We start from the raw sequence: 18,278 nt of genomic DNA on the forward strand, positions 1-18,278 counted from the left end.
CGTTGTCGAAATGAGTAGATCACTGTTAGACGTTTTTGTTGTATTATTGCATGTGGATGTTGTTATGCTATGCAAGCTACTTTTTTTTGCTGACCAATGCACAAACCTAAAACCGATAAACGGACATATTGTACAATATCAACCAGCACCAGGAAGTGTTGTAGGTAAGCTGAATGTTGACCGGTTTACTGGCGATATACCGAAAATGCCAATGGTAGCCTAAATGTGAATGATCATGGGTACCGCACTATTTGTTAACATTTCCGTAGAGAAAGAAAACTTCAGTTATAATCGCTATGGCCAAACTCAAGTTAAATCACAGCAGGCGCGCGAATGAGCGCCAAACTGGCGGCAAACAAAGTGCACAGTAGCCTACACCAAACAGACTTTATATCTCACTAAACAATACTCTTAACAAACACTCAACACCGTTTATAAGCCAGGAATATGTGGCAGGTGACTGTGCACATGGGTGCGTGTACTGTAGCCTACATGTGTGGAGTCTCTCACTCTGCCACTAGCACAGTCTGAAATAGTGAGAGTGGGAACGTTCTGTTTCATCCCTTGACTGGAAAGGCATTTCTATAGAACAGATATGTCTGACTGTGAGCTGAGCTGCCATCCATATTTATTGGCACCCTTGATAAATGTGTGTAAAAATGTAGTGTACAATCTTTATTAATAGCCCAGGCTTTTATTTGCTTCAATTCAGGAACTCAACCTGCTTTTGGAACAGGCGTCTGGGCCAGCCTTTAATTCCTTTTACAAACATTTTTTGCTCAGCGAAAATGAGGAATACTCTGCCTGGCTATCATCAGACCAAGCTCAATCTTCTGAGATTTAATAACTGGGGAGTCTGCACTGTATTTCTACTGTACAAGAGGCATGATCAATGGGTCAAATGACTGGATAGTCCTTCAGACCAATGATCCGGGTGCGCCAGATTTGTGTGTACTAGCCTGGGAAAACCCAGACAAACTTCTGCCAAATTTGGGTTAGGGTTAACTGTTTCAGATCCTGTTCATTTATGCAGACGACGTACTTAGTTTAAACTGGGCTATATATTTCTTTCGTCTCCCATGCCTGTTTTATGTGTCCCAGCCGGCCAGAGTGGACGAATGAGACAAAATGCACGTTTGAACATGCTGAGAAAAAAAGAATTCTGTTCGACAGAGGGCAGTAGGCTGCTAGTGATAGAATATTGTCTTTCAATGTAATACGATGTCATTATGAATTAGGTTTAATTAAAAAGTGTTTCATTCAGGGTGTCCGCGGGGTCTTAAAAAGTCTAAAAAAGTCTAAAATTATACATTTTCGATTTTAGGCCTAAAAAAGTCTAAAATATAGAGATATTTGCACTGTAAGTCTAAAATTGAGTTTGGGTAATTTAAGACCTACGTACGTTTCAATGCAAAATATCGACAAAGGACTAATGTTTTTTTTGTTTTGTTTTGCGTCCTTTTCCACGCTGTTAAATGCTGCCCTTAAACTGTATGCAATGCGGGCTAGAATTGCGAAACATTATTGGCAAATTCTTGTAATTTACACTTCTCTGGGCCAATCGAAGGCTAGCACTTGCTTCAGCGCTCAAGTTGAATCTTGAACACAGCGCCAAGTTGACGTTTGGATAAGACGCCTGCTACCGCGCCAGTCATTTATGTCAGGGACGACACCGCGTTCGGTTCACAAATATAAACGTAGAGGTAAAGCGGCCCCTTCTAAGTAAGGGATAACGGCCGACGAGGTGACCGGTTCGATGGAAATAATGGCTAGGTGGAGGTCTAGAACTCCGGCGACGTGCGAAGCACGGAGACGGAGTTACCTCCGCCGTGCCATTATTTCCATCGAACCGGTCGACCTCGAAGGCCGTTATCCCGCTTATCTCCCGTTTGTATTCATAACCTGTATATTTAGAACATAGTTTTATTCCACCGTTGCGTCCGTAAACATAGCTAAAACTGTCTTGACTGTGGGACTACTTTCCGCCACATATCAACTTTCTACTTGCAGGACAAAACTGCCGTTACTAGTTCTAAATGGATGGTTGCTATGGCCAAAAGCCAGTCGTTAGTTCTAAATGGCTGGTTGCTACGGCCAAAAGCCAGTCGTTAGTTCTATCTCTCCCGTTGTCAAGAAGGCATATCCCAGGATTCTGATTAACTTTAACTTTGAAAGATCGCTACTTTTATAGCCTACATGGCATCCAACTAGCTACAATCCACCTCCGTCATATGCTACAATGTTACTATGGTTCTGCACGTCTGTATTTCAGCTTGGATGCAACGTGACAGTTCATTTAAACTTCGCAATGAGTTTGGCGAATTAATATTCAAGTGTGATACGGGAACTACTTCAAAGGTAGCAGGTTATACGAAGTTATTATATGGCTCTCTAGAATGTTGAGGGAGCTCCCATTCACTTTGAATGGGCCTCTCAACGTTCTACCGGTCCGTTATATCTGCATATTGACCGCTCCGAAGGTATAATGACCGCTGCCAATGGCAACGGGTTCACTCCGCTAGTTGTTGCGGAAGCCACGAAACGATAGCCAAGTCATTGCTAAAGACACATTGAGATAAGTTGATTTTCTCGTTTTGGCAAGTAGCCATATAATAAGCGCGATAATGTATAGAACGCCGGTCATTATCTGAAAATAATTCCCTTCAGTACGAAGCAAAACCCCTCCGCTGCGCGTCGGGGTTCTGTCCGTCCTGTCGGGAATTATTTTCCGATAATGACCGGCGTTCTATACATTATCCCTTACTTAATGGCCACCCCATCAGCCAATCAGAGAAGAGAATTCCATTGTTGAGGGAGATAAGTGCATTTATTTCTTGGACCGAACGCCGTGGAGTCCATTATCCCACTTATTCCAGTGTTACCATTTGATTTGTGTTAATTTCCTGTTATGATGTAAACGAAACAGAGACGGTGTAACTAGACAATCTTTGGTTTAAATCGCTAAAAATATGTTGTCTTGTTAGTAGAACTAGGCTACTTTCCACCACATATCAACTTATTTCTAAAGTTCTATCTCTTTTCTATGAACCTTTAGCTTTGAAACATCAATTGCCCTATATGCCATCCAACTAGCTAAAATCAACCACCGTCATGTGCGACAATGTTATGTTCTGAACGTCTACAGCCTGGATGCAACGACCGTTCATTTAAACTTCACAACGAGTTTGCCAAATTACGGCCAACAAATTGGATCTAGGTCATAGGTGTGCAAATAACGTTTAATGCACCCTCTGTAGAACGCAGGACGTGCATTGATTTGCATTGAGCTCAATGAGCATCAAACAGACTAATAGGCTAACTGGAAAAAAACACCATGCAATATCTAGCTATGGTGAAGAAGAGTATGTGATGATGTGGGGCTATTTTAATTTCTAAGGCCAAGGGAACTTTATCAGGATGCATAGTATCCTGGATCCATGAAATAGCTGGCCTTTAAAAATAAAAACATAGGCATATAAAAAAAATCCTCCTGCACCTATGGGAATTGACATAGGGGTCAAAACAGGCCTACTTACTGTATGCCCCCTGTATTTAAGTGAGAAAATGTATTTATTTCAATACATTCTTCATTTTTTGAAGAAAATCCTTGATTTTTACTCATTTTTTTAATTAAGGCGTGAAGATGATTTTCTATTCCTCTTTTAAGTCAACTTAAGCATGGGTTCAAATACGTATTCTCCCCTGTGTGTGTGCGTGTGTGTATGTTTGTGTCTACATACATCATACATGTATATGTATTATATATATTAATATAATAATATAATATATAATTATATATATAGTAATACATAACCCCCCCTGTCGGACACTGTCACCTTTTTTACGCTGAGGGGTTTGCAGGTCTGGATGCAGTAGCAAGTTTTTGATTCTCTGTGTGCGAGCAAATGTCAATTGACTGCAATCTGGCTTTGTTATTTCTTTTTTTTAATATTTCGTGAAGGTCTTAAATTTAACCCGATGGTCTTAAAAAGGTCTAAAAAGTCTAAAATTGCACTTGTTAAAACCTGCAGACACTCTGTTCATTCTTCCTGGTTCTCCCTACAACCAGACAGTAAACTGTTGCAAATTGTATTCCCGTTGCTCTTTCTCTTTTGATGCTCTGATTGGTTTTCTCTCAGTTACAACTGAGAAGGTTCTGGTCATAACTGGGTTATGTGTGTGAACCACAGGCCGCACAATTTTGCACTTACTTACCTACTTACTTTACCAAAGGTACTAATAGTTGGTGCTTGCTCTATTTGTAGCAATTGTCTTAACTCACAGGCTGCTCGTCAGTGAATGTCTTTTGGCATTTCACAGTAGTAGGCCTGACCACTCTCCTTCGGACTCTATAGGCCCTTTGTGGGGTCAGCATGGGTAGCAGCTGGAAAGTCACATTTCCTCCTGGCATGTTGTGAACACTGGGTTGGCATTAAAGGTACAACTCAAAAATGGTTCAACTCTTATCTCACTCACAGTGTCTATAGGCCAGTATTCCTCTTCCACAGCCCCTGTGTCTTGTAGAATCCCCCAGGGATCCATTCTGGGCCCAGTTCTCTTCTCACTGTACATGCTTCTATTATGTGACATCATCAGAAAGAATAATATTTCCTTCCAGTTCTATGCAGATGATTCACAGCTGTATCTCCCACTTAAATCCAGAGACTCCCTACAGCCTCTCCAAGAATGCTTTAATGAAATCAAAGTCTGGATGGCAAATAATTTCCTCCAACACAATATGACAAAACAGGCCCTTCTAAACCAAATAACTATTGATTAGCATGCAAATATACGATTAGCATGCTGACCACTAACGTTAAAAGGCAATGACCTTCAACAATAATCCTTATTAATGAATATGTTAATTATAGGCCACTAATGTAATTATGTTAGAGTACAGTAGGATGATGCCCCTTTTCTTAAATATCATACAACTTAAAAAACAAAGCACTGAGATACTGCAAAGCATTATGTTTTATCTTTTAGACAAGAGATTATATTATATTGCATTTTTCCAACAACTCCAACATTTCTAATTCTTCCGCAGAGTGCTTTCTGCAGCACCCTGAAGAGCTGTGTAATAATTTAAAAACAATAAGGGTAACTTGTCACTTTTGTAAGTTCCTATAACAAGGTTTCATAAAATATTAATCTTCCAAGAAGCTTTGCTTTGATTAACAATATCATATAAATCATATTTAGGACACTACTAATGTGTTGTTGGTAAGGATGTATGAATTTCTTTAGAATAAAAAGTATTTTCCTTTATTTGTAGATGAAATATTTTACACATAATTAAAGGGACACTTCACCGATTACCATTAAGCTTTGTATCTTTCCACTGTACCAGTCATATTTTTGAATGGTCGTGCATTGAAATACGTATTTCTCCCATCTCAAGGCAAACTGAGGGAATCATGCACGAGCACGACCATTCAAAAGCATGACTGGTTTTCTAAAGATACAAAGCTTAATGCTAATCGATGAAGTGTCCCTTTAATCAATTCCATTTTCCTATTCCAATTATTGTTGAATCCTCTGTGACCTGTGACCGATTTTTCTAGCAAATACTTGCACAATTTTCAGCCTTAAATGTTTAGTCTGTAGGCCATAAATTATTGGATTTAAATGGGCAGGTATAACATGAAAAAGAATAACAATGAGCTTTCTTAAAAGTCTGTGTTCTGGAAACCGATGCATGATTATAGCAATGTATCCTGTCAGTAGCATGATCAGATACACGACTAAATGGCTTGCGCATGTTTGGATGGCTTTGCTATTGAGTTCTGCATTTTTCTTAGTCAAACATACAACAGCAATTCTAATGTAAGTGACAGCAACAGTACCCATTGAGGAGGACAATAGCACCACAGTATAGAACAGTCCATAGATATTATTGGCAGACACATCGTCACAAGATAACTTGAACAAGGATGCATTGTCACAATAGAAATTTGCAATAAGTGATCTACAACGAGACAACCTGAGACTGAGGCTCACTAACACACCAACTAATACTAGTGCTGCAGCCCAGGCAGACACAGTTAAGGTCAGAACTGCTTTTGTTGTCATTATTGCGCTGTATCGCAATGGATTACATATAGCCACATATCTATCAATGGCCATTATGATTAGTATGGTGTGTGAAGCAGAGCCGTAAGTGTGGCTAAAGAATACCTGTGTAACACAGGCGTTATAAGAAATCAATCTGTCTTTAGAAATTGTGTCGTACAGTAGACGAGGTAGTATAATTGTATTACCAAGGATGTCATTCACTGACAAGTTGCAAAATAGCAAGTACATGGGTTGGTGTAAGCTTCTCTCTTTGATGATGATAACAAGAACACCAACATTGGTTATCAGCAGTCCAATATAGACAAAGAGTAGAGTGTAGAATACAGCATCTGTAGATGATTCAGGGTGTCCTAATTCTTCCAGCATAACAATGTCACTGATAGAGGAACTATTGTCCATCCTTGCTCTCTGTATAACTGAAACAGAATCCAGACATTATTATATTATTTAGTACATCTTGTAAAATCATGTTTTGTTTCAGGTTGCATTCTGTGTAATATATGGAACCTTTGTGCATATAACCTACCTTTTGTAACAACAGACAATGATTTAATCTCAGAACACCTGTACACCAGAAGTACTTATATTGTATAAAATCTTTGACAGCCAATGAAAATCCTGTGGGCAAGCAGGAGGCAGCACAAACAAGTAACAGGCCATTCTTAATGTGAGAACCAATGAGACTACTTCAGTTCATTCACGTCATTTGAACTTCACACTGAAAACTGGCATTAGTTGCACATAAGTTAAATTTCATTCATAGATCCAGGATTCTATGCATCCTGATAAGTTTTCCTTGGCCTTTGAAATTAATATAGCCCCACATCAATGAGCATCAAACAGGCTAATAGGCTAATTGGAAAAAGCATGGGTTCAAATACGTATTGGGTTCAAACAGGGCCTACTTATTCCCCCCACTGTAAATTAAATGTGCCCGTGATGGTAGTAATGCTAGCTGCAAATACAGTCATTATTTTGAGTTTGTGTTAGCTACACATGACAACATTAAGGTGCATTGTACTCTCTTTGTTGGTGAAAAAAGTGCTGTATAGCTAGACATCCCGAGTCTCCTGTATATTATTGATAACGGCTCCCTGACGCCCGCGAGAGAGGGGTTGTGCGTGTGTGTCTGAAGCGCATCCAAGACAGAGAGCATCCTGTTTCCCTAAAAAGCTTTAAGCAGGCTTTTATCTCTTTTCCCAAACTAAATTAATCAACAGCAATGTATAGCAGACATCCCAACCTGCAAAAGCTAATTTCAGGGAGGTATCTAAAAAACACTTTAGCCTACTTAGATACTGAAATACAGATGAATATGTTTAGTAGTATAGTATAGTATTTTTAGATACAGTACCTCCCTGAAATTACGTTTTGCAGGCTGGGATGTCTACTGTACATTGTTGACGTTACTATCCATGACTATCTTATGGTCATGCATGCCTAACATATCCAAAACCCATTTAACACCTGCAACATCTGGCTAAGCACCTGTTGCAGATCCTGGCAGAATGAGATGGCAGGACCGGAGCCTACTCCCAAAGAATAAGAAATAGATAGCCACCAGAAATGCTTAGAAGGGTCATCCACTTTTCACACCATGTTGGAGCCGAGCTCCAGCCCAACCACACTGGCCCAGCCAGCACCCACGCACTGGGCCCAAGAGTCCGCAAACCATCCCACATCCACCTTGACTGGCCCGATTTGTTGGCATGATTTGAGTGGCCTGTGTTGGCCTGCTTCGAGCAACGGTAATAACGAGACAACCCGCAAACACCTAGACCCTGTGCACGTGGTACTGACTGCACAAATGCGACTGAGCTGAAGCCTGGGCCCCACACAAAGCGAAGAGGAGGTGGTTAAAGTATGATTAAATTGAGATGTTAAGCTTTGAGAGAATATATGGGGCCTGCTCAATAATGGGGTGGATATCAGAAGTCTAACCTCTGATTTTCTTTTCAAAGTGCACCAGATTAATGCATTTAAATGCTTAAATATTTTAAAAAGTTATCTCAGGGGTGGGGTGGGGTGGGGTGGGGTGGGGTGGGTGGATGGGGACATTTGACTGCCTGTAGCATCGCTGCTAAAAACATTTCTAAGGGAAACACTGAGTCTGTCATTTATGCACCATGGAGCCAGTAAAGCACTTTGGGGGGATTGTTTCTTATACTGTATACAACTCTTGTGCGCATTCTGCCACTGACTTAAGCACTTTTCCAGCTAAGCACTTCTGAGGGCTGTATTAAGCTTGAGTGCCACTTCTAAGTGAAGCAGCCAATCGCTCGATGTTAGCAGAAGGCCTCAATCCAAATACATGTAGGTTACACAGAACGTTACAAATGAATATTCCAGTATCAAATCTTGTGCTTAATATGCTGATACAGATATGATGCTGATAATGTTTTTTTCCATTTACAGTGTCACAAGGTGGCATAGTTTCCCACATTACCTTATCAGTGAGGCTACATTGTTAAATAGGGAAAACCCCGTCATAATCACCCCATTTGGATGTTGGAGCTTACTTACTGTGCACCTTCAGTTTTAACTTGATGAGAAGTCATCATCCTTCAGCCTACTTTCATCCATACTCCTGCACTACTGTCAAGCAGCAACATATTGTATTTCTCCTGTCTCTGATTAGTTTCTAATGGCGACAGGTATTGTTATGCAAGTCTCTCTACTATATTTGAAACTGTGTCAGTCTACAGCTTCATTGGCGCAGATAAATTGATATTATGAAAAGCAGCTGCCATCGAGGATTTCTTTTTCAACAAATTATGAATCTACACATCATCCACATCTGAAGGCCCTCTTACTCGCTAAGACAAGAGGCCTTTCTCAAACCAGCCCACCTCACTCTGTTACAGAGTGTAGCTCTGTTTGTAGTGACAGTTGTGGCTGATGACGGCACTCTTAAAGGGACACTTCACCGATTAGCATTAAGCTTTGTATCTTTAGAAAACCAGTCATGTTTTTGAATGGTCGTGCATCATTCCCTCAGTTTGCCTTGAGATGGGAGAAAAACAGATTTCAATGTTGGACTTCCTGCTTTCAATGGTAAAAATCATCATTTTACATCATTGAAAGCAGGAAGCCCTATTCATGGGCTTCATTGAAATCCGTATTTCTCCCATCTTAAGGCAAACTGAGGGAATGATGCACGACCATTCAAAAACATGACTGGTTTTCTACAGATACAAAGCTTAAAGCTAATCGGTGAAGTGTCCCTTTAATAAAGGTTGATGACTTTAACAGAGCATTTGGTTTTAATATCGTCCAAACAATTCATTAATTTGAAGATTAAAAGCATAGTATGCATACGATTATTGATAAAGCAACAAGACATGCCTGATAAAAGTATAGATTCAAATCTGCTCTTTCAATTTCATTACAAAAGGTGGTATTTACTGAGGCTCATAAATTCATGTAACATTATGCAAAGAAAAAATATTACATCTTTATTCAATTACCTCAGGAAGGAAATGAAAGGTTCACACATCCAGTATTATACAGTCATCACAGGATCTGCACTACCTACCAACTTTATATTTAAAACAATTGCGCCAGTTGCAATCACAACATTATACAATAATGTATTATAACATACATTGCATTACATTTCAGTTGTTTCTATGGTTAACAATTGCATGATCCTCAGGTGTGATTTTTCTTTTAAATATTTGCAAAATTTTCAATCTTAAATGTTTAGTCTGTAGGCCATAAATAATTGGATTTAAATTGGCAGGAACGGTAAGAAAAAGAATAGCCATGAGTTTTCTTAAAAAGCGAGAATCTGGAAACCGATGCATGATGACAATAATGAATCCAGAGAACAACAATATCAGATACAAGACTAAATGACTTGCACATGTTTGGATGGCTTTGCTGTTGAGCTCTGCATTTTTCTTAGTCAGGCATGTGACACCAATTCTAATGTATGTGACAGCAACAGTCCCCATTGAGGAGGACAATATTACCACAGTGTAGAACAGTCCATAGATATTATTAATAGACACATCTTCACAAGATAACTTGAATAGGGAGGCATTGTCACAATAAAAATTTGGAACAAGTGATCTACAGTGAGATAACCTAATTGTGAGGCCCACTAGTACACTGACAAATACAATGACAAAACTCCATGCAGACACAGACAAGACTGCAATTGCCTTAGCTGTCATTATTGAATTGTATCGCAATGGATTGCATATAGCCACATACCTATCAATAGCCATTATGATCAGTATAGTGTGTGATGCTGAAGCAAAAGTATGAGTAAAAAATATCTGTGAAGCACACGCATTATAAGAAATCAACCTGTTTTTAGTTACCATGTCAAACAACAGTTGAGGTAGTATAACAGTGTTACCAAGGATATCATTCACTGACAAGTTGCAATATAGCAAGTACATGGGTTGGTGTAAGCTTTTCTCTCTGATGATGATAACAAGAACACCAAAATTGGTTATCAGCAGTGTAATATAGACAAAGAGTAGAGTATAGAATACAACATCTGCAAATGATTCAGGGTGTCCTAATTCTTCCAGCACAAGAATGTCACTGACAGTGGACATGTTTTCCATCCTTGTTCCCTGGCCAGCTGTGGATACAGAATCAGATCCAGACATTGCTCTCATACATCCATGAAAATGTTATTTGATTTGGATATCATTAGGAGTGAGAAACTCATATCTTACCCTTAGTGACAATAGATGGCAATCCTAACTTCTCTCACCTGTGTTAAGACTATTTATATCCTATTATTAGCCCCCCCCCCCCCCCCCAGATCCCCAAACACACTGAGGAGGAGTCTTTGGCTTAGTTCATACTGGCAGTCGAAATCCGATTTTTTGCTTATCTGGATTGTATCTAGCTTGAATTGGGGGTAGTTTGAACGGCACAAAACCGCATGAAATGCGATTTTTCCAATGCTGATTCGCACCACATACGAAGGTGGTTTCAATATCACTTACTATCGGATATGACTCAATCTGAACAGTCGAACCATTTGAATAGGATCAACGTACCCCTTTCCTCATTTGCACTGCGACAAACAATTGCAACGTAATTCTGAGCGACGGAAGTGATTGATTGATTCAACGCGTGCGCCAGGCCCGTTGCTGTGTCATGCGCGTTGACATCGCTGCAAAGAAAAAACTCGAATATAGTCGTTTCCTCCGTTTCTGACGCTTTCTCACAAACTGTAAGGTATTTGCGCCGCGGCTACGCATAATAAGTCGGAAAATATGAAAAATAAATATGCTTTGCTATGGCTATCGCTTGGCTATGGCTATCGTCAGAGCCCATTTAGGGAGAGCCGGTCCACTCGCTATTAACTCCATTGTACCTACAGTTCCCGTTGCAGTTCCGCTAGGGGCGATCACGAGCAAGTGATCAAACAATGGGGGTCTATGGGGCTCAGTGTTGGCAGTAACGAATTACAAAAGTAATGTTATTACTGTAATGTATTGCTTTTTGCTGTAACGCGGTAATGTAAGGCATTTCAAAAACGAAATGGGTAATATTTTACTCGGTACAAAGGTCAGTAACGCAGTTACATTGCAATTAAGTGGTGTTTTGTTAAATACTATCGCCACGCGAGATCAGTAGAGGAGAAACAATCCGCTCATATGTAGGCCTAGACAGGCGTGTAGGAACCGGGGGGGTCGGGACACCCCCAATGTTGGACCCCCTCCCGAAAGAAAAACGCTGCAAAGTACAGATGTTGTTGATTACTTAGCTCAATTATATCCTCCTGAGTTAAGGCCCCATAACTAAAGCTATCGGTGCGCATCGGAGGTCTTTCACATTGTGTTTTAAAGGAGTCCTAGAATTCAAAACCACATTCACCTTGTTACTGTTGAATTTAGGCTGCGAGCAGTGTCCAAAGGACAACACCAAAGACTTTACCGCGTCCCCCGCCTGCTTTCGTATGCAAATTGGGAAATAGAAACAGCCGTGTTGAAATGCTCCAATCTGAACAGAGCTCAGATAACACGTAATAGGCGCCCATCCCCCTTTAGATACACCCCTCGGCCCCTCTCATTTGCATACCTTCGATTAATAATTCTTGTTAAACTGCTCTTACGATGCTAGTATCTAGATATGTGGTCTATGGCAGAGACGTTGTAATGCTAGCGTTATTACAGCTAACTTTGGAGAGTTACTATACTAAGAAATGTACTGATAAAACTTACCAATCTAACACATTCATTCTGTTGGGGAATCTGCTGCACTTCATCTTCGTCAGAACCTTCTTCTGACTCGGTTTATACATGTACGGCTGTATTCCTTATTTAAATCCATTGTTGATAGCTTTATCAAAGACTTTGGCTTTATTTACCAGCAGTAAACGTAGTTTCACTTTGCTCTAGCTTCAGACCGGTGGATTGAGCCAATCAACTTTCAGGACATATCGGCCAATAGACCAATCAGCGCGCATCTCATTTGAATATTCATGGTCTTGCTGAGTGGGCGGGAAAAACAAACTGTTTCATTGCAAGGCTTATTTATGACCTTGTATTAGGCGATCTAGCAGTGCTCCTGGGGCGTTTTCAGCCCCACAAATTTACATATGACATTATTTAGGCTCAAAGATCAATTTGTAATGGTCAAAAAATGCGTTCTATGACTCCTTTAAGAATGTTTCCCGAAACGAAGCCCGTCTCAATAATGCAGCATGGAGCACTTCCTCACCTTGAGTGTCTGAAAGCTTATGTAGGCTACTCTCTCAGTCCAAATATTTAGTTTACGGCCTTCTTTCATTCTTTTCGAAATAGTTAAGAGGATAGCCTGTGGGTGAATACAGTAGTCTACGATAGCCTAAATAAGTTAGTCTTACGGCTGTCGCTTTTAAATGTATAGGCCTATCACTTGACGTGGCACATAACCTAATTATCTGGTTACCTGGATTTAGCAAGTCCATACACTTTGTTCATCCTATTATAGGCTATGCTTTTAAAATTAAATGTGTAACAACTTGCCTCTTATTATAATCTACACAGTTCTCACGACGTACATAAGGTTACGGGCGGATATGAGCAACCGAAGGCCTCGGTTGACTTAAGATAAACGGGCAGAATGCCTGTTTACAAACTACGTCAAACATGCAATAATATAACAAATGGAAAAAAACACAAATAAAAGATGAATAGGCTACTCACTGTATTTCGTCACAAATTAAGCAATGAGTTCGTTCGTGGCCACCTAGCGCGCAACTTACGCGCTGAGGCGAAGGCCCGACACATACTAATTAACACAAAGCTTCATAATGCACAAACAAACACCCCCTCAAAGTTCAGTGTCCATACGTCCAAACAATAAACATAAGAAGCCGACAGTCAAAAACGACAACGAGATCTCCCAGACACGAAAAACAATGTTTATCTCACAGTTTGTTGAGTATCGTTCCAACACTGATGCGCAAGGCAATCTCAGCTTTCGCGTTCATTAGCTGTATTCCAATGAGAAAAACCCACAAGGAAATGGTCACAATGCAGCATACAGGAATCTTCTAACCACGTTACTTTGTTGAGCTGGCTGCATACAGAACAATAGCCACAGCACGCTCTCCCTGCGTCTCCATTTAAACTAAGGGCAAACCCATTCATTGTGCCCAAAACGCGCATCCATCTGTCAGCTGACATAAAACTTACTTAGATGGCATATGAAAAGTCAAGAAGAAGAAACATATTTTCATTTAAGCAACGTTTATGCAACCATGTAAAGGGAAGCATTGGGGGAGTCAGTTTAAAGGGATAATCCGGAGTGAAATGCACTTTAGATCAATTTTTCGGACTATTGGGAGTACATACGTTGAGTTGACACCAAAATCATGTCATTCGGATGTATTTTGAGAAAGTTCGAGTTCACAGTTTTTAGCCAAAACTCGTTAGCCTGTAAGTGACCGGGGCAGGTCCTTTCGCCACTACAAAACGCTATTTTTATACCTCTTCTACTGTTCCAGCCAACACTACACTTACGTGGTAGTGAGTAGAGGGTCCCTAAAGCCAAACCGAAGTATCCCCACGTCTTTATGTGGTCGGATAGAGAGTCCAGAATGAATTTAATCGAGTCAGTACCTTCCGGAAATGTCGCTGCGGCAGCTGCGCAACGCTTCAACAACACTTTACTAACATTTCCGGAAAGGTACTGACTCGATTAAATTCATTCTGGACTTTCTCAAAATACATCCGAATGACATGATTTTGGTGTCAACTCAACGTATGTACTCCCAATAGTCCGAAAAATTGATCTAAAGTGCATTTCACTCCGGATTATCCCTTTAAGTTGTCCTAAAGACTAGCTGTGTGCGTTTTCAGGGAAGAAATGTGTTCTGAATAGCCTATGTGCAGATGTTCTTCCCAGTTCCAAAAATAGGTTAAGAAAAAGACTAAAATACATGTTTTCAAAGCGGCATCTAACAGAGGGCCATTAAAACTTCAGCAATAGGTTTTTTATCTCTTATGTGACTTATAATTCGCCCCCTTTATTTATTAATATAAAAAAAATTCGGCAAGGGACCTCATTCTTGTCCCCCCCAATGCTTACTACGTTCCTACGCGCCTGGGCCTAGAATGTTTTTTTCTTACTTGTAAAAGATGGCTGAAGCTGAAGCAGGCTCGACTTCGGACAGGACATGTTCAAGATGGACATACTTTTATTACTTTCAGTTTGTTAGAGACAAAGATATGAGGATGGGACATAGTAAGTGCACTTTATGTGCGAAACCAAAAGATTTACCTCACGCAATAGCACACGTAATTTCACGAAACGCGATACCACGCTAACATTACGTGAGTAAAATGAAAGCAAACTGAGGACGAGGGGAGACTATATAAAGCAGCTGAATTATCCCATTCCGCGATGCCACTTGAACCTCAGGAAGTAAGGAGACTTATACTGAGTATATACTGAGTGTATACTGTATATATATTAAAGTTTATATGAAAGTAACTCAAAAGTAATGCAGTAGTGTAATGCTTTACAATTCAGAGACAGTAATATTGTAGTGTAACACATTACTTTGAAATGGCAGTGACAAGTAATACATAATGTATTACGTTTTTGAAATAACTTGCCCAACACTGATGGGGCTAGACGGCTAAATTGGTCTGTTTCACCTGATTGTCATTGAAAAATCGAAGATTGGATTTTAGTTTCTGCAAGCTCAATATGGGTTATAGGTCAAAAGTTGAATGAACAATTACTTATGGACCTTTGGTTTCTCACAGGCTTGGTCGTTGTTGCCCATAACACATTAGCATCCTGCTAATAAATGACATCATTGACAAGTTTGAAAGGCTTTTTAGAACAGTTAAGGGACTTTAAAAATCTAATACTCAGCCGTGTGTATTTTCTTTAACCCCCCCTTTCGCATGCAATATTCCGATTTCTACACAAAAAATTATATCCAGAGAAGTGGATTTTAGGAGAAACTCCATTCACCTCCATTCATTCTCCACTTGCTCGCGATCGCCCTCTAGTTGCAGTACCATGTGGATGTATTTAGCGAGTGGTCGTTCTCCACCTATTAGGCATTCTCTGCTATCGTCATACAGACAAATCGGTCGGATGTATTCTGAATTGCAGATTCTACACTTACGAAAATACTTTGATTTGTTGGTGGAAATTACACATGATTAGGGACATATTTTTGAAAGGATCAACCCAAAAAAACGACACAATGTAGCTTTAAACTTTCTCTGATTGTAGGCAAGGAAGCATGTCCTTGGCTATGTAATATGCCACTGCCTGAGTTATGTCTTTATAGCGTTTAGATGCAGGGCTCCAGACTAACCTTTCGCGTTGGTTGCACTGGTGTGCTTAAAGGAACACTCCACCGTTTTTTCATGTTAAACTGCGTTATTCCCTTAACTAAGACGAGTTGATACAAACCTATCGCGTTTCAATGCGTGCACTCACTAGCTGTGCTGTGCTACTTTGATAGCACATAGCTAGCCCAGTTCATTCATTAGGATCCAAACAGAGATTAAGTTAGAAGAAACCAAACCCGTCCACATTTTCCCTATTAAAAAACAGTTCCACGAGTAGTCACACGACCAAGTATGGTGAGACAAAATAAAACTTGGCGCTTTTATAAGCGGGTAAGAAGGAGAACTATAATGTGTGGCGGACTAGCACTTGGGAGCACTTCGACTTGGCTAGGGATGTAACGGTATGAAAATTTGACCTCACGGTTTTAGTGACCAAAATAATCACGGTTTTCGGTATTATCGTGGTATTTTTAAAAGTGTGTTCAAACTGTTCTGAAAGCACTGATAGGCCTACACAAGCTGAAAAAAGTGCAACAGTGTTTATTATATTGAAAAATCTTATCAAAAACATCAACATTTAACATCAAAGGAACAAGGGTTCAGCATATAAACGGCTTACTGTATTTGTCAGAAACATTTCCAGTAGTGCAGGTTTAAATGATACAAATCCAAACATTCAAGCTAAGACATAAAGAACAATGTGTAAACAAGTCAAATAAATACCACTAATTATATAGATATTTTCTTCATCAAAATATAAAACTGTTAGCAGCTTATTTGTAAGGAAAACGAACCATTGTGCAAGTTTACATGTACACTTTAAACTCAACCTTAAATAAATAACACAAAAGTGTATTATGAATTTATAATAAATAGCCACTGTAAACAAATTACAAAAATAACTACAAGCATATGCAATCAAATCCAAATGTTCAAGTCTTGATGACAATAAAATAATAATAATAATAATAATAAAGAAATATGTAAACAAATCAATGGAACAGAACTGATTGTATATTCTCCATCATCAACAATACGATGCTACTGATCTAGCATCCTGTACGGATCTCTATTCACTGGAGATTAAAATGTAAAAATGTCAACATATTTACTTTGGTTGGTTTAAGTTGTGATCTAAGAGGGGAAACGATGTACCCGCTGGCACTGAATATTCTCTCTGAAGGAACACTGGTTGCTGGGATGCACAAAAGCTTTCTTGCAATCCTGGCAAGATGAGGCAGCTCCGATTAGGGATGTTAACCGGTGACTGTTTGACCGATGGTTGACCGTATCCACGTCAACCGATCAAAGTTTTCGCTAGTCGGTTAAAAAGAAAGAAAAAAAAAACGATCTCTAAATTAGGCTATTAGCCTATAGACAGTGGACTAAGTGCTACTACAGCTATAGCCATCTCATTCCAAGATCTTTTTTGTGTGAAGTTAACATAATAACATACCTCACACAAAATTTTCATAACTCGCCTGCTTGTAGGCTAGGCTACTTAATAAACCAATAAAAGCATTTGGCACAAGGTTTGAGCGCTCTGCCTTGGCTGACGCGTCTTTTGCAATCTGGAGGTGCCTGTTTATCCATTGGTTCGTGTTGCAATCTGGCAACTTTCCGCATAAGATGGGCTTAGATTTGGAAATACATTACATATACATTTCAGGAAGGGTCATCAATCGTAACAAATAAGGTAATGATGATGATCATTCTTTATTATTGTTAGCACTTCCTCTAACTAAGCGCCGTCTCTTCGGAGCTGTCATTTTCTTAAATGAGCCGCGGCAATTTCTTTTTCAAATTAGCTTCTAACGCTAGACAAACGCCTTTATTTGCAACGCGATCACCTTGTACCCAAACCATTTCGAAACTATCTGTCCTCCACTTACTTGCAAGCTCCTTGGTTTGCGGGACTCATGATTCGCGCTGTAGGGGACTTTAAAAAAAGTGACGTGAGTGAAAGGACGGCGCCGGGGCTGTGTGTGAGCGGGGGACAGAGAGATGCAACAGAGTTGCGAAATTGCGTGGCTGTTATTTCAAATAGCGTAGCATATTTTAAACGAATCAGTTAACCGGTTTCAACCGGCTAATGGGGCTCGGTGGTCGGTCAAGAAAATTTGTAGTTTTCGCCATCCCTAGCTCCGATGCATGGCCCCTCCACCACACCAGTGGATCATCCTCAGCTCGAATGGATGGCAGAGATGTGTAGACCCTGATCTCCTCCTTCACTGTGTTTTCAGGGGTGGCTGGAACTGAACCCTCTTCAGATCTCTGCTGCCTTGTTGACGTTATCTTTTTTACAAACCCAGCCAGGCCTTTCCCTTCAGGTACTGCTGTGGACGTACTGCTGGTGCTTTCTGGTTCCTGCCTGACTTGAACAGGTGTCAGCTTCAAAGCCTCCTGGACACAGCTCTCAATTATGGCATT

General features: G+C 40.1%; 2 protein-coding genes across 2 annotated transcripts; both read right to left on the reverse strand.

Moving 5' to 3' along the window:
* Positions 1-5,523: 5,523 nt before the first annotated feature.
* LOC134100077 (olfactory receptor 52A5-like) lies at positions 5,524-6,474 on the reverse strand. Its single transcript, XM_062553125.1, has 2 exons — positions 6,135-6,474; positions 5,524-6,005 (listed from the first exon to the last, which is right to left on the reverse strand). Exons 1-2 carry the CDS (start codon positions 6,472-6,474, stop codon positions 5,524-5,526), a joined length of 822 nt encoding a protein of 273 aa, XP_062409109.1.
* A 3,218-nt stretch (positions 6,475-9,692) lies between these two features.
* LOC134100078 (olfactory receptor 52N1-like) lies at positions 9,693-10,700 on the reverse strand. The gene is made up of 2 exons (XM_062553126.1): positions 10,294-10,700; positions 9,693-10,188 (listed from the first exon to the last, which is right to left on the reverse strand). The coding sequence occupies exons 1-2, from the start codon at positions 10,698-10,700 to the stop codon at positions 9,693-9,695; spliced, it is 903 nt and encodes a 300-aa protein (XP_062409110.1).
* Positions 10,701-18,278: the final 7,578 nt, after the last annotated feature.

This window comes from Sardina pilchardus, chromosome 13, assembly GCF_963854185.1.
Source record: "Sardina pilchardus chromosome 13, fSarPil1.1, whole genome shotgun sequence".
NCBI lineage: Eukaryota > Metazoa > Chordata > Actinopteri > Clupeiformes > Clupeidae > Sardina > Sardina pilchardus.

What these genes read in the sequence shown, in the direction of transcription:
- LOC134100078 (XM_062553126.1), bottom strand. Translation starts at nt 10,700, where the DNA reads ATGTCTGGATCTGATTCTGTATCCACAGCTGGCCAGGGAACAAGGATG. An exon ending in ATCATAATGGCTATTGATAG is followed by an intron (nt 10,189 to 10,293) that starts GTATGTGGCTAT and finishes TGTATTTGTCAG; the next exon opens with TGTACTAGTGGGCCTCACAA.
- LOC134100077 (XM_062553125.1), bottom strand. Translation starts at nt 6,474, where the DNA reads ATGGACAATAGTTCCTCTATCAGTGACATTGTTATGCTGGAAGAATTA. An exon ending in CTCTGCTTCACACACCATAC is followed by an intron (nt 6,006 to 6,134) that starts TAATCATAATGG and finishes TATTAGTTGGTG; the next exon opens with TGTTAGTGAGCCTCAGTCTC.